The sequence below is a fragment of the Scyliorhinus torazame genome, chromosome 7, assembly GCF_047496885.1.
Source record: "Scyliorhinus torazame isolate Kashiwa2021f chromosome 7, sScyTor2.1, whole genome shotgun sequence".
Lineage (NCBI taxonomy): Eukaryota > Metazoa > Chordata > Chondrichthyes > Carcharhiniformes > Scyliorhinidae > Scyliorhinus > Scyliorhinus torazame.
The window spans coordinates 189,713,717-189,734,625 of record NC_092713.1 but is presented as its reverse complement, the minus strand read 5'-3'; the positions used below and the strand labels follow the sequence as shown (position 1 = coordinate 189,734,625).

Sequence of the window (20,909 nt, the reverse complement as noted above, 5' to 3'; positions counted from 1 at the left end):
AGGCGAAAGCTATCGGCCGCTCGGCCCCGTTCTCCATCTTGTGGGACAGGACGGCCCCAATACCATACGGGGACGGCCCCAATACCATCACATGTGACGAGCAAAGGCTTTCCAGGATCATAGTGGGTTAGTAACCCAGACGACGACAATTGTTGCTTTACCTGCCGCAAAGCGGTTTCTTGCAGCTGACCCCAAACCCAGGTGTGATTTTTCTTTAGCAGAAGATGCAACGGGGCCAGCGTAGTTGCCAGATTGGGGAGGAACTTCCCGTAATCGTTTATGAGGCCGAGAAAAGAACGAAGATGCGAAGTGTCAGTCGGGGCGGGGGCCTGTTGAATCGCGCGCACCTTCTCTGCTACGGGGTGCAAACCTTCGCGGTCCACCCGATGACCCAGGTAGACTACTCCCTTTGCCTGAAAGACGCACTTTGTGCGACGCAAACGGACTCCAGCCTCCGAAAAGCGTCTAAGGACAGCCTCCAGATTTTCCAAATGTCCCTGCTCCGACGTCCCTGTGATCAAAACGTCACCTAAGTAGACAGCGGCACGCGGTAAACCTCTCAAAATGCCCTCCATAACGCATTGAAAAATATATATATATTTTTAAAGTATGTTTATTAAGAAGTTTTAAACAAAATTTTCAACCTTACAAACATACCCCCCCCCCCCCCCCCCCCCGCCCGCAACACAAAAGAAAGAAAGCTTGCATAGCAAGACATGAACATGGCAAGTCAATATGATACAGAACATTGTACATTGGATTCCTCCCGTACATTTCAGTTTTCCGGATCATTCATGTATTTTCTTGCTCAAATGCCCCCCAGAAAAACCTCCCTTCCCCCTCCCTCCATCCTCCCCCCCTGGGTTGCTGCTGCTGCTGTCCGACCTTCACCTAATGCTCCGCGAGATAGTCTAGGAATGGTTGCCACCGCCTGTAGAACCCTTGCGCAGATTCGTTGAAAAATAGCGCACGCAGAGGTATACTCCAAAGGGCAAACGTGTATAGTCATACAGGCCCCGGTGTGTATTCATCGTTACATATGGTCGGGAGGCAGGGTCCAGCTCCAACTGTAGGTAGGCGTGACTCATATCTAATTTTGTGAACGAGAGTCCGCCTGCAAGCTTCGCGTAGAGATCCTCTATGCGAGGCATTGGATATCGGTTGAGCCGGGAAGCCGTATTCACTGTAAGTTTATCGTCGCCGCACAAGTGAACTGTGGCATCTGGCTTCATTACAGGTACAATTGGTGCTGCCCAGTCAGCGAAACGGACGGGCCTGATAATACCCAAAGTCTCCAAATGAGTGAGCTCCCCTTCTACCTTCTCGAGCAAGGCGTAAGGCACCTGGCGCGCCCGGCAATAGCGCGGTGTGGCTCCTGGTTCAACTTGGATATGGGCTACGGCTCCTTTTATTTTCCACAAACCGGGCTGGAATACATCTGGGTGTCGTCCTCGCACCTCAGTCAACCCTCCAGAAACTGTTTGGAGGATGTGCTGCCACTGCAACCGCAAATGGCGCAACCAGTCCCGACCCTACAGGCTGGGCCCATGGCCGTGCACCACGATAAGTGGGAAACGCCCCTCCTGGCGTCCATAAACAACAGGGGTCATCATAGTTCCTGCAATGTCCAATGGTTCCCCCATGTAGGTAGCCATCCTGGCCTGTGTGTCGGTTAATGTAAGGGTCTGTATACCATGCTTGATGCAGTCGAATGTCCTCTGGGTGATCACGGAGACCGCTGCGCCAGTGTCCAACTCCATCTCAAGCGGGTGACCATTGACCCATACTGTCACCTTAATGGGGGCCACACGGGGAGCTGCCACACAATGCAGCTGCAGGCAGTCGTCCTCCGTCTCCACGTCCTCAGGAGTAGTCGCCGCAGGTTCATCCACATGGAAGGTACGGCCCACTGGGCTGGTCACAGCTTCGGTCGGAACGACGGCGCCTCTGGCGCCCCCAGGACTGGCGTCCGTGACGGGGTCGGCGCATACAAGTCTGACACGGACATGGCTCCTCATCCATTGGTTCTGGAGAAGGCCCCTTCGTGGAGGAATGTCCGGACGTCGCCTCGCCCAAGGTACCGCAGGAGTGTGGGGGGGCGTTTTTGGACGGAAGGGGTTGCGCCCCAAGGCATGCACCTTCATTCCCTGTAGCTCCTGCACTCCTCGTTCTGCGCTCTCTTGGGACAATACTATTTGAATGGCCTGTTGAAAAGTCAATGTTGGCTCAGCTAATAACTTTCTCTGGGTGGCCGCATTGTTAATACCGCAAACCAACCGGTCGCGTAACATTTCTGACAAGGTCTCACCATAGACACAGTACTCCGCAATCCTGCATAGCCTGGATAGAAAGTCGGCAAGGGATTCTCCTGGGGTCCTCTCAGCGGTATTAAACCGGTAACGTTGGACTATCGTGGACGGGGTTGGGTTAAAATGTTGCCCCACTAAATTCACAAGTTCCTCAAACTTTTTATTTGGTGTCCGGCGCAGCTGGGTACGTAAGGCTCCTAATCACCCCAAACGTATGCGGGCCGCAGGCGGTGAGCAATATGACCACCTGGCGCTTGTTTTCGGTGATATTATTTGCCCGGAAATAGTAACGCATCCGTTGTGCGTACTGGTTCCAGCTTTCCAGTGCAGCATCAAAAACATCCAAACATCCATACAGAGGCATGGTGTAATAGAAAAGAACTTCCACCCTGTATCCAACAAAAATCCAGGGAGGTGGCTTCAGCAGTGTAGATACAATATTATGTGGATAAATGTGCAGTTATCCGCTTTAGTAGCAAAAATAGGAAGGCAGTTTATTATTTGAATGGGTGTAAATTGAGAGAGGTGGATTCTCAGCGAGATCTTGGTGTCCTTGTGCGTCAGTTGCTGAAAGTAAGCGCGTGTGTACAGCTGGCAGTAAAGAAGGCAAATGGTTTGTTGGCCTTCATAGCAAGAGGATTTGAGTATAGGAATCATCATAGAATTTACAGTGCAGAAGGAGACAGGAATAGAGATGTTTTACTGCAATTGTATAGGGATTGGTGAGGTCACACTTGGGGTATTGTGTGCAGTTTTGGTGCCTCCCCTCACAACTGCACCCCCAGCCTCCGCTCCCTTCACAACTTCTTCATCAGCCGCCACCCACCCCCCCACAACTGCTCGCACCCCAGGCTCCCCCCCCCAACTGCATCCCCCGCCTCACCTCACAACTGCACCCCAACCCCCCTGCCCCCACAACTGCACCTGTAGCCTCCGCTCACAACTGCATCCTCTCCCCTCACAACTTCCCCCCCCAGCCTCATAACTGCACCCTAGCCTCCCATCACACCTGTAGCCCCAGCCTCCACTCTCCTGACAACTGCACCCCTTGGCCTCCTGTCCCATCGCAACTGCACCCCCAGCTTCCCTCACCTCACAAATGCGTGATATCCTCCCCTCACAACTGCACCCCAAGCCTCCCCTCACCTCCGAGCTGCACCCCAGCCTCCCTTCCCCTCCCAACTGCCCTTCACCTTGCCTCTCCTCACACGTGCTCCCCCCAGCCTCCCCTCACAATTACCCAAATTCCCTTCAGAACAGCCCCTCAACCTCCACTATCGTTCAAAACTGCCACTCTCCCCTCACAACTGCCCCCTGCTACCCCTCCCTTCACAACTGCACCCGTGTGGAGTTTGCACATCCTTCCCGTGTCTGCGTGGGTTTCAGCCAGGTACTCCAGTTTCCTCCCACAGACCAAAGATGTGCAGGTTAGGTGAACTGGCGATGCTAAATTGCCCATAGGAGGGGTTACGGGGAGTATGGTGAGGGATTGGGCCTAGGTTGGGGGCTCTTTCAGAGGGTCGGTGCAGTGATGGGCCGAATGTCCTCCTTCTGTACTGTAGGGATTCTATAATCAGACTTCCAGCAGACTTTAAAGTTGTGAGGTTCTGAAAGGACTTGGAAGGGTCCTTGAAAAGTTTTTTGCCCTGACTGGGGAATCTAGAATACGGGGTGGGCACAGTCAAAAATAAGGGGTTGATCCTTTTGGACTGAAAGGAGAAATTTCTTCAGGGGTTCATGAGTTTTTGGAATTGTCGACCACAGATTGTGGCAGCTCCATTATTGAGTATATTAAAGACTGAGGCCGATAGATTTTTGATCTCTATGGGAATGAATGGATACAGGAAGCAGGCAGGAGTGGCGTTGTGGCGTAATATTAGTTGTGATTTTGTTGAATGGCAGAGCAAGCTCGAAAGGCCGAATGCCCTCTTGCTACTCATTTGTTTTATGTTTCCACAACTAGTGGGCAAGGACTGGAGGACATGGTGACCATATTATTAAGTAACTTCAAATTTTTTAATGTAACAATAATCTTTATTGTTGTCACAAGTAGGCTTACATTAACACAGCAATGAAGTTACTGTGAAAATCCCCTAGTCACCACACTCCGGTGCCTGTTCGGGTACTCTGGGGGAGAATTCAGAATGTCCACTTCACCTAACGAGCACGTCTTTCGGACTTGTGGGAGGAAACCGGAGCACCCACACAAACATGGGGAGAACGTGCAGACTCCGCACAGACAGTGACCCAAGCCGAGAATTGAACCTGGTACCCTGGTGCTGTGAAGCAACAGTGCTAACCACTGTGCTACTGTGCCGTCCTATTCGTTGTGACCCCCCAAGCAAAAAAAGGGTATTTTTCTTTACTGGATAAGAGAACAGTAACTAAGCAGCACAAAAGCAGGGGGGGACGTGTAAAAGGGGTGAGAATTGGCTCCCGGACGCTCAATGACGTCACTGCCTGTCTCGCACTGTAACCGAACATGCTTACTAAGTCGCTGCTCTGACGTCACAGGAGTGACAGGCAGGCTAACCATTCAGAGGGAGGATTGGGAGGAACGTGACCAATGGATTGGCGGCACGGGCCGCGGAGGCGGCACCCGGCCAGCAAGTGAGGTTGAATTTAGCGGTCGGCGGCAGTGGCGGTAGGTTTTTTTCAACACCCCCTTTTCCCCTCCCCCATTGCTTCCCCATCATGGCCGACGTGGGTTTGTTGATGCAGGATGGCCTATTACACCCAAGCCAGGTGCAAGCGGACGGAGCCGGCGAGCAGCAGAAACCCAACAGCGACACCTCTAACCAGGCCCGGTATGTGACTGCGACTAAAGCGAGTGGGGTGTTGGTGTCAATAACTCTTCTTTCTCGGGCTCACCAACACCGATAGGCGGAGTGAACTGGCCGGGCCTCGGCCTCAGGCTCCGGTCCCCCACCGCTGGAAGAGTTTAAGTGGGAGAGGGAGGGAAGAAGGTTGGGGCTGTTTTGGGGGGAGGGAGGTTCGGTGCAGTTTAGCCGGGAGCTCAAGGTCGGGGCAGTTTTTTTTGGGGGGGGGGAGGAGATTTTGGGGCTGCCTTGTGGGGGAGGGAAGGTGGGGGCATTTTTTGGGGGGAGGGAAGGTGGGGCAGATCTTTGGGGGAGGGGTAGATGGGGGCAATTTTGGCGGCAAGGGGAAGATGGGGCAGTTTTTGGGGGAGGGCAGGTGGAGCAGTTTTTTGGGGGGGGAGGTGGGGTAGTTTTTTGGGGGAGAGAGGAAGGTGCGGTCGTTTTTTGGTGGGGAGGGGAATGTGGGGTAGTTTTTTTGGGGGGAGAAGGTGGGGGTAGTTTGTTTGGGGGGCGAGGAAGGTGGTAGTTTGTTTGGGGGAAGAGGAAGGTGGCTGAAGTTTTTTGGGGGAGAGGAAAGTGGGGGTAGTTATTTTTGGGGGGAGAGGAAGGTGGGGGTATTTTTTTGGGGGGAGAGGAAGGTGGGGGTGTTTTTTGGGGGGTAGAGGAAGGTGGGGGTATTTTTTGGGGGGAGAGGAAGGTGGGGGTATTTTTGGGGGGAGAGGATCATGGGGGTAGTTTTTTCGGAGAGGAAGGCGGGGGTAGTTTTTTTTGGGAGAGACAAAGGTGGGAGTAGTTTTGGGGGAGAGGAAGGTGGGGGTACTTTTTTTTTGGGGGGGAGAGGAAGCTGGGGGTAGTTTTTTTTTGGGGGGGAGAGGAAGGTGGGGGTAGTTTTTTTTGGGGGGGAGAGGAAGGTGGGGGTAGTTTTTTTGGGGGGAGAGGTAGGTGGGGGTAGTTTTTTTGGGGGGAGCGAAGGTGGGGTAGTTTTTTTGGGCGGAGCGAAGGTGGGGGTAGTTTTTGGAGGTAGAGGAAGGTGGGTAGTTTTGGGGGAGGTGAAGTTCGGGGCAGTTTTGGGTGGAGGCCGTTTTCGGGGGAGGGGGCAGGCGAGGGCATGTCGGAAGGTGAAGGGAGGCTGACTGCGGTACGTGGGAGGGGAAGAGAGGCTGGGCGGGGTTGGGGAGGGGAGGATGTTGGGGGCGAGCGAGAAGGGATCTTGGGTGGGTTGGGAGGCTGGGGGCTCACGTGGCGTGGGGAGGATGCGTGGTGAGCGGGGAGGGGAGGGAAGGCTGTGGGGCGAGCGGGTAGGGCAGGATGGTGGGGTTGAAAGTGGGGAGGATGGTGGGGGTGAGCGCGGAGGGGAAGAGAGGCTGATGGAGATTAATGTGAAGGCTGGGTGTGCAAGCGGGGAGGATGGAAGGCGGGATCAAGGTGGGAGGATGCGGGGGGGGGGGGGTCGAGCGGGGTGGGGAGGATGGTGGGGCGATGTGGGACGGGCGGGGAGGATGGTGGGCCGATGGGGGACAGGCGGGGCAGGGAGAATGGTGTGGTGCGGAGGATGGCGGTGCTGAGCGTGAGGGGAGGATGGTGGGGGCGAGAGGGGATGGGAGGATGGCGGAGGGGCCAACAGGGAGGGGAGGATGCCGAGTGGGGAAGGGAGGATGGCGGGGGGCGAACATGGGGGGATGGCAGGAGCGAGCAGGGAGAGGAGGATGGCAGAGGGCGAGCGGGGAGAGGAGGATGGCAGGGGGCGAGCGGGGAGGAGAGGATTGAGGGGGGCGGTGAGCAAGGAGGGGAGGATGGCGGGGCGAGCGGGTGGAAGGCTGGGGTCCGGAAGTGAAGATGGTGTGGGGCGCGAACAGGGGAGGTGGGGGGGCCATGACCGGGTAGGGGAGTGTGGGAGGGAACCGAAGGGGTGATGGGTTGCTAGTTTTGCCACCCCACTTGAGATCCCAAGTATTTGCAATTAGTAAAACTGTGTGGAAAGGTGGCTGCACCACCGAATGATAACACTTTCTTGATGCTATAACAAACTTGAATTTAAACACAAAATTAACTATATTAGCAACAGAGAAAAAAACTTTACAGATAAGAATTACAACAGTTCTTAAAGAAAAGGAAAAACTTTAACTTCGTCCTTATACCTAGAGTCATCGATGTTTACAGTATGAAACAGTCCCTTTGATCCAGCTTGCCCATGCGGCACGGTTTCACTAAGCTAGTCCCACTTGCCCGCCTTTGGCCCATATCCCTTTATACCCACCCTGCCCATGTAACTGTCTAACTGCTTTTTAAAGGACAGAATTGTACCCGCCTCAATCACTGCCTCTGGCAGCCTGTTCCAGATGCTCACTACCCTCTGTGTGAAGAAATTTCCCCTCTGATCTCTTTTGTATCTTTCCCCTCTCACCTTAAACCTATGCCCTCTAGTTCTAGACTCCTCTACCTTTGTGAGAAGATGTCGACTACCTACCTTATCTATGCTCCTCATTATTTTATAGACCTCTATAAGATCACCCCTAAGCCTCATACGCTCCAGGGAAAAAAGTCCCATCCTATCCAGCCTCTCTTTATAACTTAGACCATCAAGTCCTGGTAGCAACCTCGTAAATCTCTTCTGCACTCTTTCTAGTTTAACAATATCCTTCCTATAATATGGTGACCAGAACTGAACACCGTATTCCATGTGTGGTCTTACCAATGTCGTGTACAACTTCAACAAGACATCCCAACTCCTGTATTCAATATTATGACCAATAAAACGTTGCGTGCTGAATGCCTTCTTCACCACCCTGTCCACCTGTGATTCCACCTTTAGGGAGCTGTAAACCTGTACTCCTAGATCTTTGTTCTGTAACTCTCCCCAACTCGCTACTATTTGCTGAGTAGGTCTTGCCCTGATTTGATCTACCAAAATGCATCACCTCACATTTATCCAAATAAAACTCCATCTGCCATTCATCGGCCCACTGGCCCAATTGGTCAAGATCCTATTGCAATCTTATATAACCTCCGCGATCCACTATGCTACCAATCGTGGCGTCATCTGCAAACTTACTAACCGTGCCTTTTACATTAAATCATTTATATATATATATATATATATATATATCTATGACAAATAACAGTGTACCCAGCACCGATCCTTGAGGCACACTGCTGGTCACAGCCCTCCGGTTTGAAAAACAGCCCTCCACAACCACCCTTTGGCTTCGGTCGCCAAGCCAATTTTGTATCCAATTGGCTACCTCATCCTGGATTCCGTGAGATTTAACCTTTTGCAACAACCTACCATGCGGTACCTTGTCAAAGGCTTCGCTAAAGTCCATGTAGACAACGTCAATCGCACTGCCCACATCTACCTTCTCGGTTATCCCTTCAAAAAACTCAGTCAAATTCGTGAGACATGACTTTCCCCTTACAAAGTCGTGTTGACTTTCCCGAATTAGCCCTTGCCTGTCTAAATGCCTGTAGATCTTGCCCCTTGGAATACCTTCTAACAACTTACCCACTACAGAAGTAAGACTCATCGAAAGAGAAAAGGCTGGAAAAGCTCAAAAGGTCTGGCAGCATCTGTAGGGAGAGAAAAGAGCTAACGTTTCGAATCCGATGACGCTTTGTCAAAGTAAGACTCATCTGTCTGTAGTTCCCAGGCTTATCCCGACAAGGGCACAACATTTGCTACCCTCCAATCTTCAGGCACCTCTCCTGTGGCTGTCGATGATTCAGATATCTCAGTTACAGTTACGGGGCTGGCAATTTCCTCCCACAATGTCCTGGGATGCATTTCATCAGGTCCTGGGAATTTATCTATCGTGAGACGCTTTAATATCTCCACCACTTCCTTCTCTGTAATATGTGCACTCCTCAAGACATCACTTTTTATTTCCCCAATTTCCCTCACATTTGTGCCTTTCTCAACAGTAAATAATTACAAGAAATATTCATTTAGAACCTCTCCCATCCCTGTGGATCCGCACTTAGATGACCTTGTTTATCCTTAAGAGGCCCTACCCTCTCCCTGGTCACCCTTTTACCCTTTATGTATCTATCAAAGCTCTTTGGATTTTCCTTTGCTGTATCTGCCAAGACAATCTCATGTCCCCTTTTTGCCATCCTGATTTCTCTCTTAACTCTACTCTGCCATGCCCTATACTCTTTGAGAGGCCCACTTGATCCCAGCTGCCTATTGATGTCCTATGCCTCCTTCCTTTTGACCCATGGCCTCAATATCCCGGGTCACCCAGGGTTCCCTGCCACAATATATTCTAATTAAGCTAATCTATATAATTCAAACACCGCTTTTAAATAAAGTTTAAAAACCAGATTCCTTGCCTTTGTGCTGAGCCCTTTGAGAGAATCTTTCAGGAGAAAACTGAAAGACAATTCTTGCAGACGAAAATCCTATTGCAAACTGAAACTGCAGACAGACCTGGCTCCTCCCCATAATTGCTTCATCTGTACTCAAAGCATAAGGCATTCTTCTGTCTCCTTCCAGAAGGTATCTGCGCTGCCCAAGAATTGACACTTGTTGACCAGAGAGAGAAAGGTGTCATCCAGTTCCCTACTTTTCCTTACCTTGTTAGGGGTCAGCAATCATTCCATTGCCAAAGAGTAATACACCGCTAGGAACTCATGCCAGCATTGCCCAGAAGGTCTGACCTGTAACTTCACACAGGTAAATTGTCTGCATGAAAAAGCAATGTTTAATTAACCTTTCACCATCCTTTCTAAAGCATTTAATTTATCATGATGATGTGATTTGGAGACATTTTGGAGGGGCCATTGGTGGATTCTATCTAAATCATTTGCTCTTATCATATGGTGTGTAAGGCTTTGCAGAACCAGTCTCAATCTCAGGGCCGTCTTGTGCAGAGCGCTGATTTGAGTGCATTGTAGCTGCCAGACCCTGCTTGTTAGTGGTCTTATAGATGGAGATTTTGTTTCTCTTTTTCTGCGGAAAATGGATTTGCAATCGGCATGAATTACCTGGGTAAAAACCTTTTGATAAATGCTTGCCTGAGAAGGCCGCCATTGCTAATTCAAGTGGCCCAGTCAAACTAAAACTGAATACTTGCGTGTTCAGATCTAGATCAGATATGGAATAATGAGCATCTTCTGTTGCCGATTGGTTGTGCAAGGCTCAGAGTTCACTGGAGAACGATCAGGAATGGAAATCTTTACAATTTGTTTTATGCCTGCTCATCTCAGTTGCCTATTTGCATTCAGTAGTAAAAATAGTGATTGTAAAATAGTTCTCTGTCAGATGAAGTTATTGTAAGTTGGATGGTGAGTAAAATATTTTGCAACAAAATCCTCATTGGCCTGTTTTGCATGTATTTGACAAGCAAAGTGGTACGGGTGGTACCAGTCTCCCCGAAGAGGTGCCGGAATGTGGCGACTAGGGGCTTTTCACAGTAACTTCATTGAAGCCTACTTGTGACAATAAGCGATTATTATTAAACATTGTACGCTGAGCATTTCTGTAAAAGGAGTTTTAAGAAAAAGAATTGGCACTTGTTGACTGGAGAGTAAGGCGTTGCCCACTTCCCTCCTATTTATTTCTCCATCTTGGTGAGGGGCCCTAATGAACTGAGTAAAGTTGAAAGGATGACATAAATCAAGGAGCTATGAATTGTCACTGCCAGTGTACTGCCGGGAAATCGGTATGCTTTCATCGAAAGAAACCTGCGATCACCTAGCACTTTTAATGCCCATAGTTAACCGGAAGTACTTTACAGTTCGTGAATTAGAGTACATGGTCCAAGAACAGCAGTGAGATAAATGTCCAGATAATGTGGGTTAATGGCAGTTAAGACATAGATGTTACCCAGAATACCGGATGAAATCTGTGCTCTTATTCTAGGGGGGGTGGGCTCGATATAGCAAACCCTGGATTATGTTGTAGAGTTCTTGGAATGGGGCTTGAATCTCCTCAGGCAGAGGCAATATGCTACTATAAGATGCACACAAACACGACACTCAGACACCTATTCTCACTCCAACCCTCCTCGGACGCATGCACTCTGACACATTTACTAACACTCACCTTTCTCCCCCTTCCTCTCACACGCACACTCCGCTATCTCGCGAGCCCTGTCGTGTCTTGCACACATCCCCATGGGTGTTCCCGGTACAACTGAACTCCAGAGGTGAGAGTGACATCCTACGAACATGCGGATTAGGAGTAGGACATTCGGCTCCTGAAGGCAGCAATTGACCGAGTGTGGCGTCAAGGAACACCAACAAATTTGGAGCCGGGGGGGTAGGGTAGGGGAGGTGAACACTCGTCACTGGTTTGGAGTCTTACCAAGCACAAAGGAAGATGGTTGTGGTAGTTGAAGGTCAATCATCTAATTTCCAGAACATCACTACAGGAGTTGTTCAATCCAACCAAAGTGTTCTCGATCCAACCATTTTCAGCTGTTTCATCGTGACCTTCCCTCCATCATGAGGTCAGAAATTGGGACTTTTGCTTGGATGATTGCACAATTTAACAACTCCTACTGAAGCAGTCCAGGTTTATATGTATCAGGACCTGGACAACGTTCAGGCTTTAACTGTTGGTGGCAAGTAATATTCGCGTCACACAAGTGTGAGGCAATGACCGTCTCCAGTAAGAGAGAATCTAACCATCACCCCATGACATTCAATGGCAGTACTATTGCTGAAGGGGATTGCCATTGACCAGAAACTGAACTGGACTAGCCATATAAATACAGTGCCTATGATACTGGGGATTCTGAGGAGATTTGGAACGTGCAAGGAGAAGGATGAATAGGCACTTCCAATTATGCTGTTAGCCCATGGCAATAGCTCTTGTCCTCAGATGCAGGATTCAAGCTGATGTAATTGCATAGTAAGTAAAAAAAAAATGCTGATTGATATCCTCCACCTCTTCAGCTAACTTCACACAGGTTAAACCTCTTTGCTTGGTATTAAGATGTCTATACAGATTGGAAATTTCCTTCGTAAGTGTTGCTGTGTGGGACAGCAACCTCCAGTCTCCAAGCCTCTGGGTACCAAGAATAATGTCACAGTTAATCTGTAGCTGAAATGCATCTCATCTTTGTAGTTTCATTTTCATTTGCGGCTCTTTTGTAAATTGCGATATAAGAAAGCTCCTATTCAGCTCATTGCTGTCTGGGTAATATAATGGCATATATGTACAAACATTGATCATTTTCCATTCATTGAATTAGCTTTCTGATATTTCTTTGTAAGCTGATGGTTACATAGAAGCACAATGATGTATAAAACAGAAGGTGGCCATTTGGTCCATTGTATTCGGGCTTGCTGGGGGTGGGAAAAGCTATCCAGTTTGATCTCACCTTCCAGCTCTTGGTCCAGGCATGTCCAGTGTCTTCTAAGTGGAATGAAGGTTTCTGCCTCTATCACATATTTCCAGTAACTCCACTGTCATCCTGACACCGATCACTTTAAACCAGGGTTTTTCAAAGTCTGGTCGCGGAGCGATCGGCTCTGGTAGTCGTGACCGCAGGAGAAGCATGCAATGGCTGCTACTGGCATTTAAATTGAGAATGGCGGCCGCCACCAGCTTTTAAGTGAGAATGAAATGAGGCTGCGTGCAGTCCTGCATGGCAGCAGTGAGCAGGCCGAGCGCCCGATACGTGCATGATTTCAGCACCAAATCACAGAGGAGAGTGCCTTCCATATTTTAGCTGCTGGCAAGCAAAGCAAGCGGACTGTGAAGCTGGATCATTTTGCTGCAAGAAAGAGACAACCAAAGACACAAATGGGCAGTGTGCTTAGTGGCCAGGATCTCTCACCTGAATCTGCTGGAGAGAGCTGCTAAGGAGAATTCACGACAGAGCAGTGCTAGTGTTAGCGATGTTCAGAGCTCCAAGGCCTCTGGTAAACAGCCTACAAAAAAGAAACTTAGCACTGGAACAGAGCAGTACAAATATGATTTCTTGAGGTATGGTTTTGTCAATTGTGCAAATGCAAATCAGGATGTAAAGCCCATGTGTGCCATAGAACATAGAACAGCACAGTACAGGTGCAGGGAAGTGCTGGCAAATGAAAGAGGTTTGATTTTGAAAATGGTGGGTGAAAAATTCTTTGAGATTGAGACCCCATAGTCAGTTATTAACTTACAGCTGACTACAAATGAAATACAAAGCTGCTGTACCTGACGTGTGACAGCACATTAAAAACACGCCACAAATCCATGAGGCTGTTGGCATTCCAGCGTAGCTCCCAGGAGTATCCAATGCTGAGTAAACCTAGCATTTTGTTGCTATTGCCCTTCACGGCGATCTACATGTGCGAAGTTGGATTTTCTATTCTCACAAAGGAACTGGCTGAATTCTGCATCTGATATGCACACGTCCCTCTCCTATGAACCTGATTGGAGTGAGATCGTGAGGACCAAGAAGACTCCCCTTTCGCATTAAACGTAAGTGAACGTTGCATGGGTTGCGTGCAGTCCTTCGTGGGAGCAGTGAGCAGACCAAGCGCCCGATACGTTGGTCCTAGAGAAAAGAGTTTGAAAAACACTGCTTTAAACCTATGCCCTTGATCGCTCTGCAACAGAAATTGCCCCTTCCTATGCACTCTATCTGGACCCTTTGTAATTGTGTACACTTCAATCTCCCCTCTTTCAAAGAAAACAACCTAAGCAATTCAAACTTTCCTCACAGCTAAAATGATCAATTACTTGTAACATTCTCGTAAATCCCTTCTCTAACCTCACTAGTGAGATCACATTTTTCTCAATGCAGTGACCAAAACTGTACACAATACTGGAATTAAGCTCGAGATTGTGTTTTATACAGTTCCATCCTTACCTGCAGACGAGATCAAAAGCATTGCTTCATTGCCCTTCCTGGTTAGATTCTATTCCTGACCTTTACTCATCTGACCTGCTCTTTCAGTGACAATAGTTCATCTCTGATGGGACAGGAGAACCATTAACTCCTGTTTTGAGATATGGAATCAGGCATTTTTTCCCCAGTCCGAATCGCAGCCATACTTGACCTCTACTGGATGTGCATGTTGTATGAAGACAGGATTATTCTTGGTTATGTATTTAAGGCTCAAACCACAGTTGTCACTGGTTGAGAGACGAGAGAGTTCCTGCATCTCAGAACTGTATAAGTCAGAATCAGAAGGAGAAAATGAGACTTGTCATCAAAAAAATCATTCAGATGAACCGAAAAGATCTTCAAAGCAGATGATTTGCTTGATAAAACTTTGTTCTACTCTTAAAGTGAGAGTTTAATTGACAGGTCTTTTAAAAAAAAATTATTGTTAAGTATGAAACATGACTGATGTAACAGGTTACATAGTACCAGACTAGCAAGTAGGGATTAGTTCTTTAAATGACATGTTATTAAATCGCATTCAATGAATCTTGTAACTTGTGGTCTCCAGTTAAAGTGACCCACAAAAAGCAGCCGGGTTGTTGTAAATACTCAACCAGTTCACAAGTGAGCATCAGGGAGGAAATGCACCACCCATATGTTTCAGATTACACAGTAGGCTCTTGATGGTCTTGGGTTATAAATGCAGCATTGCCCCTAATGCTGACAGCCTGAGAACAGATAATTAAACATTAAAAAAAATGATTGAGTTGACCTTGATGACAAGGAGTCCTCTGGAGATTACCTGGACTCTGGTACTGTTCTCGTTCGTCCTCTTTCTCTCTCTCTCTGTCTCTCTCTCTCTGTCTCTCTCGCTTTCTCGCTCCTCTTCCCTGCGCGCTCTCGCTCTTCTCCCCGCCCGCTCTCGCTCTTCTCCCCGCCCGCTCTCGCTCTTCTCCCCGCCTGCTCTCGCTCTTCTCCCCGCCCGCTCTCGCTCTTCTCCCGCCGCTCTCGCTCTTCTCCTCGCTCGCTCTTCTCTCCCGCCCGCTCTCGCTCTTCTCGCTCTTCTCCCCGCCCGCTCTCGCTCTTCTCCCCGCCCGCTCTCGCTCTTCTCCCGCCGCTCCGCTCTCGCGCTCTTTCTCCCCGCCCGCTCTCGCTCTTCTCCGCCGCTCTCGCTCTTCTCCCGCCGCTCTCGCTCTTCTCCCCGCCGCTCTCGCTCTTCTCCCGCCCGCTCTCGCTCTTCTCCCGCCCGCTCTCGCTCTTCTCCCCGCCGCTCTCGCTCTTCTCCCGCCCGCTCTCGCTCTTCTCCCCGCCCGCTCTCGCTCTTCTCCCCGCCCGCTCTCCGCTCTTCGCTCTCTCTCCCGCCCGCTCTCGCTCTTCTCCCGCCCGCTCTCGCTCTCTCTCCCCGCCCGCTCTCGTCTTCTCCCCGCCCGCTCCGCTCTCGCTCTTCTCCCCCGCCCGCTCTCGCTCTTCTCCCGCCGCTCTCGCTCTCCGCCGCTCTCGCTCTTCCCGCCGCCGCTCTCGCTCTTCTCCCCGCCCGCTCTCGCTCTTCTCCCCGCCCCGCTCTCGCTCTTCTCCCCGCCCGCTCTCGCTCTTCTCCCCGCCCGCTCTCGCTCTTCTCCCGCCCGCTCTCGCTCTTCTCCCCGCCCGCTCTCGCTCTTCTCCCCCGCCCGCTCTCGCTCTTCTCCCCGCCCGCTCTCGCTCTTCTCCCCGCCCGCGCTCTCGCTCTTCTCGCCCGCTCTCGCTCTCTCGCCTCTCGCTCTCTCCCGCCCGCTCTCGCTCTTCTCCCCGCCCGCTCTCGCTCTTCTCCCCGCCCGCTCTCGCTCTTCTCCCCGCCCGCTCTCGCTCTTCTCCCCGCCCGCTCTCGCTCTTCTCCGCCGCTCCGCTCTTCTCCTCTCCCCGCCCGCTCTCGCTCTTCTCCCCGCCCGCTCTCGCTCTTCTCCCCGCCGCTCTCGCTCTCGCGTCTGTTTCTCCCCGCCCGCTCTCGCTCTTCTCCCCGCCCGCTCTCGCTCTTCTCCCCGCCCGCTCTCGCTCTTCTCCCGCCGCTTCGCTCTTCTCCCGCCGCTCTCGCTCTTCTCCCCGCCCGCTCTCGCTCTTCTCCCCGCCCGCTCGCTCTCGCTCTTCTCTCCCCGCCCGCTCTCGCTCTTCTCCCGCCCGCTCTCGCTCTTCTCCCGCCGCTCTCGCTCTTCTCCCCGCCCGCTCTCGCTCTTCTCCGCCGCTCCGCTCTCGCTCTTCTCCGCCGCTCCGCCTCTCTCCGCTCTTCTCCCGCCGCTCTCGCTCTTCTCCGCCGCTCTCGCTCTTCTCCCGCCCGCTCTCGCTCTTCTCCCCGCCCGCTCTCGCTCTTCTCCCCGCCCGCTCTCGCTCTTCTCCCGCCCGCTCTCGCTCTTCTCCGCCGCTCTCGCTCTTCTCCCCGCCCGCTCTCGCTCTTCTCCCCGCCCGCTCTCGCTCTTCTCCCCGCCCGCTCTCGCTCTTCTCCCCGCCCGCTCTCGCTCTTCTCCCGCCCGCTCTCGCTCTTCTCCCCGCCCGCTCTCGCTCTTCTCCCCGCCCGCTCTCTCGCTCTTCTCCCCGCCCGCTCTCGCTCTTCTCCCCGCCCGCTCTCGCTCTTCTCCCCGCCCGCTCTCGCTCTTCTCCCCGCCCGCTCTCGCTCTTCTCCCCGCCCGCTCTCGCTCTTCTCCCCGCCCGCTCTCGCTCTTCTCCCCGCCCGCTCTCGCTCTTCTCCCCGCCCGCTCTCGCTCTTCTCCCCGCCCGCTCTCGCTCTTCTCCCCGCCCGCTCTCGCTCTTCTCCCGCGCTCTCGCTCTCTCCCCGCCCGCTCTCGCTCTTCTCCCCGCCCGCTCTCGCTCTTCTCCCCGCCCGCTCTCGCTCTTCTCCCCCGCCCGCTCTCGCTCTTCTCCCCGCCCGCTCTCGCTCTCTTCCCCGCCCGCTCTCGCTCTTCTCCCCGCCCGCTCTCGCTCTTCTCCCCCGCCCGCTCTCGCTCTTCTCCCCGCCCGCTCTCGCTCTTCCCCCCGCCCGCTCTCGCTCTTCTCCCCGCCCGCTCTCGCTCTTCTCCGCCGCTCGCTCTCCGCTCCGCTCTCCCGCTCTCGCTCTTCCCCCGCCCGCTCTCGCTCTTCTCCCCCGCCCGCTCTCGCTCTTCCCCCCGCCCGCTCTCGCTCTTCTCCCGCCCGCTCTCGCTCTTCCTCCCGCCCGCTCCGCTTCTCTCCCGCCCGCTCTCGCTCTTCTCCCCCGCCCGCTCTCGCTCTTCTCCCCGCCCGCTCTCGCTCTTCTCCCCGCCCGCTCTCGCTCTTCTCCCCGCCCCGCTCTCGCTCTTCTCCCCGCCCGCTCTCGCTCTTCTCCCCGCCCGCTCTCGCTCTTCTCCCCCGCCCGCTCTCGCTCTTCTCCCCGCCCGCTCTCGCTCTTCTCCCGCCCGCTCTCGCTCTTCTCCCGCCGCTCTCGCTCTTCTCCCCGCCCGCTCTCGCTCTTCTCCCCGCCCGCTCTCGCTCTTCTCCCCGCCCGCTCTCGCTCTTCTCCCCGCCCGCTCTCGCTCTTCTCCGCCGCTCTCGCTTCTCCCGCCGCTCTCGCTCTTCTCCCCGCCCGCTCTCGCTCTTCTCCCCGCCCGCTCTCGCTCTTCTCCCCGCCCGCTCTCGCTCTTCTCCCCGCCCGCTCTCGCTCTTCTCCCCGCCCGCTCTCGCTCTTCTCCCCGCCCGCTCTCGCTCTTCTCCCCGCCCGCTCTCGCTCTTCTCCCCGCCCGCTCTCGCTCTTCTCCCCGCCCGCTCTCGCTCTTCTCCCCGCCCGCTCTCGCTCTTCTCCCCCGCCCGCTCTCGCTCTTCTCCCCGCCCGCTCTCGCTCTTCTCCCCGCCCGCTCTCGCTCTTCTCCCCGCCCGCTCTCGCTCTTCTCCCCGCCCGCTCTCGCTCTTCTCCCCGCCCGCTCTCGCTCTTCTCCCCGCCCGCTCTCGCTCTTCTCCCCGCCCGCTCTCGCTCTTCTCCCCGCCCGCTCTCGCTCTTCTCCCCGCCCGCTCTCGCTCTTCTCTCCCGCCCGCTCTCGCTCTTCTCCCCGCCCGCTCTCGCTCTTCTCCCCGCCCGCTCTCGCTCTTCTCCCCGCCCGCTCTCGCTCTTCTCCCCGCCCGCTCTCGCTCTTCTCCCCGCCCGCTCTCGCTCTTCTCCCGCGCCTCGCTCTCGCGCTCTTTCTCCCCGCCCGCTCTCGCTCTTCTCCCCGCCCGCTCTCGCTCTTCTCCCCGCCCGCCTCTCTCGCTCTTCTCCCCGCCCGCTCTCGCTCTTCTCCCCGCCCGCTCTCGCTCTTCTCCCCGCCCGCTCTCGCTCTTCTCCCCGCCCGCTCTCGCTCTTCTCCCCGCCCGCTCTCGCTCTTCTCCCGCCCGCTCTCGCTCTTCCCGCCCGCTCTCGCTCTTCCTCCCGCCCGCTCTTCTCCCGCCCGCTCTCGCCGCTCTTCTCTCCCGCCCGCTCTCGCTCTTCTCCCCGCCCGCTCTCGCTCTTCTCCGCCGCTCGCGCTCGCCGCTCGCTCTTCTCCCCGCCCGCTCTCGCTCTTCTCCCCGCCCGCTCGCGCTCTTCTCCGCCCGCTCGCGCTCTCCGCCGCTCGCGCTCTCTCCGCCCGCTCCGCTCTTCTCCCGCCGCTCGCGCTCTTCTCCCGCCCGCTCGCGCTCTTCCCCGCCCTCGCCGCCTCCTCGCCGCCCCTCGCCGCCCTCGCCGCGCCCCCTCGCCCGCCCCCTCGCCGCCCCTCTCGCCCGCCCCCTCGCGCCCCTCGCCGCCCCTCGCCGCCCCTCGCCCGCCCCGCTCGCCCGCCCCCTCGCCGCCCCTCGCCGCCCCTCGCCGCCCCCTCGCGCCCTCGCGCCCTCGCCGCCCCTCGCCCGCCCCCTCGCGCCTCCTCGCCGCCTCGCGCCCTCGCCGCCCCTCGCCGCCCCTCGCCCGCCCTGCGCCCTCGCGCCCCTCGCCCGCCTCGCGCCCTCGCCGCCCTCGCCCGCCCCTCGCCCGCCCCTCGCCGCCCCTCGCCCGCCCCCCTCGCGCCCTGCCCCCTCGCCGCCCCTCGCGCCCTCGCGCCCCTCGCCCGCCCCTCGCGCCCCCCTCGCCCGCCCCCTCGCCCGCCCTCGCCCGCCCCCTCGCCCCGCCGCCCCTCTCGCCGCCCCCCTCGCCCGCCCGCCCTCGCCCGCCCCCTCGCCCGCCCCCTCGCCCGCCCCTCGCCCGCCCCTCGCCCGCCCCCTCGCCCGCCCCCTCGCGCCCCCTCGCCGCCCTCGCCGCCCCTCGCCCTGCGCCCCCTCGCCCGCCCCCCTCGCCGCCCCTCGCCGCCCTCGCCGCCCTCGCCCCCCTCGCCCCTCGCCGCCCCTCGCCGCCCGCCCTCGCCGCCCCCCTCGCCCGCCCCCCTCGCGCCCCTCGCCCGCCCCCTCGCGCCCTCGCCGCCCCCCTCGCCCGCCGCCCCCTCGCCCGCCCCCCTCGCCCGCCCCCCTCGCCCGCCCCCCTCGCCCGCCCCCTCGCCCGCCCCTCGCCGCCCTCGCCCGCCCCCTCGCCCGCCCCCTCGCCGCCCCCTCGCCCGCCCCCCTCGCCCGCCCCCCCTCGCCCGCCCCTCGCCGCCCCCTCGCCCGCCCCCCTCGCCCGCCCCCCTCGCCCGCCCCCCTCGCCCGCCCCCCTCGCCCGCCCCCTCGCCCGCCCCCCTCGCCCGCCCCCTCGCCCGCCCCCCTCGCCCGCCCCCCTCGCCCGCCCCCTCGCCGCCCCTCGCCCGCCCCTCGCGCCCCCCTCGCCCGCCCCCTCGCCCGCCCCCCTCGCCCGCTCCCCCTCGCCCGCCCCCCTCGGCCCGCCCCCTGGCCCGCCCCTCGCCGCCCCTCGGCCCGCCCCCTCGGCCCGCCCCCCTCGGCCCGCCCCCTCGGCCCGCCCCCCTGGCCGCCCCTGGCCCGCCCCTCGGCCCCGCCCCCTCGGCCCGCCCCCCTCGGCCCGCCCCCTGGCCCGCCCCCCTGGCCGCCCCCCTGCCGCCCCCTGGCCGCCCCTCGGCCGCCCCCCTCGGCCCGCCCCCCTGGCCCGCCCCTGGCCCGCCCCCTGCCGCCCCCCTGGCCCGCCCCCTCGGCCCGCCCCCTCGGCCCGCCCCCCTCGCGCCCCCCTGGCCCGCCCCCCTCGGCCCGCCCCCCTCGCCCGCCCCCCTCGGCCCGCCCCCCCTGCCGCCCCTCGCGCCCCCTCGCCCGCCCCCCTGCGCCCCTCGCGCCCCCTCGCCCGCCCCCCTCGCCCCTGCCGCCCCCTCGCCCGCCCCCCCTCGCCCCGCCCCCCTCGCCCTGCCCGCCCCTCGCCCGCCCCCTCGCCCTCCCCCTCTGCCCGCCTCCCCTCTGCCCGCCCCTCCCCCTCTGCCCGCCCTCCCCTCTGCCCGCCCTCCCCTCTGCCCGCCCCTCCCCTCTGCCCGCCCCCCTCCTCGCCCGCCCCCCCCTCTGCCCGCCCCCCCTCCTGCCCGCCCCCCTCTGCCCGCCCCCCTCGCCGCCCCCCTCGCCCGCCCCCCTCGGCCCCCTCTGCCGCCCCCCTCTGCCCGCCCCCCTCCTGCCCGCCCCCTCTGCCCGCCCCCCTCTGCCCGCCCCCCTCCTGCCCGCCCCTCCTCGCCCGCCCCCCCCTCCTGCCCGCCCCCCTCTGCCCGCCCCCCTCTGCCGCCCCCCTCCTGCCCGCCCCCCTCTGCCCGCCCCCCTCCTGCCCGCCCCCTCCTGCCCGCCCCCTCTGCCCGCCCCCTCCTGCCCGCCCCCCCTCTGCCCGCCCCCCCTCTGCCCGCCCCCCTCGCCCGCCCCCCCTCCTCGCCCCCTGCCCCCCCTCCTGCCCGCCCCCCTCCTGCCCGCCCCCCTCTGCCCGCCCCCCCTCCTGCCCCGCCCCCCTCCTGCCCGCCCCCTCCTGCCCGCCCCCTCTGCCGCCCCCTCCTGCCCGCCCCTCCTGGCCCCTCCCCCTCTGCCCCCTCCCCTCTGCCCCTCCCCCTCTGCCCGCCCCCCCTGCCCGCCCCCCTCCTGCCCGCCCCCCC

General features: G+C 57.6%; 1 protein-coding gene across 7 annotated transcripts in view; it reads left to right on the top strand.

Annotated features, from left to right (window-relative positions):
• The first annotated feature begins 4,951 nt into the window (after window positions 1-4,951).
• Window positions 4,952-20,909, top strand: part of tcerg1b (transcription elongation regulator 1b (CA150)) — a 171,781-nt gene continuing 155,823 nt past the window's right edge. For 5 of the 7 annotated variants that reach the window (XM_072511896.1, XM_072511895.1, XM_072511894.1 and 2 more), the window contains exon 1: window positions 4,953-5,116. In XM_072511896.1, coding sequence (XP_072367997.1) covers window positions 5,004-5,116 — 113 coding nt within the window. In that variant the 5' untranslated portion in view covers window positions 4,953-5,003. Of the gene's footprint in view, window positions 5,117-20,909 lie in introns of all 7 variants that reach the window. The other 2 variants (XM_072511892.1, XM_072511898.1) reach the window with 1 other exon arrangement.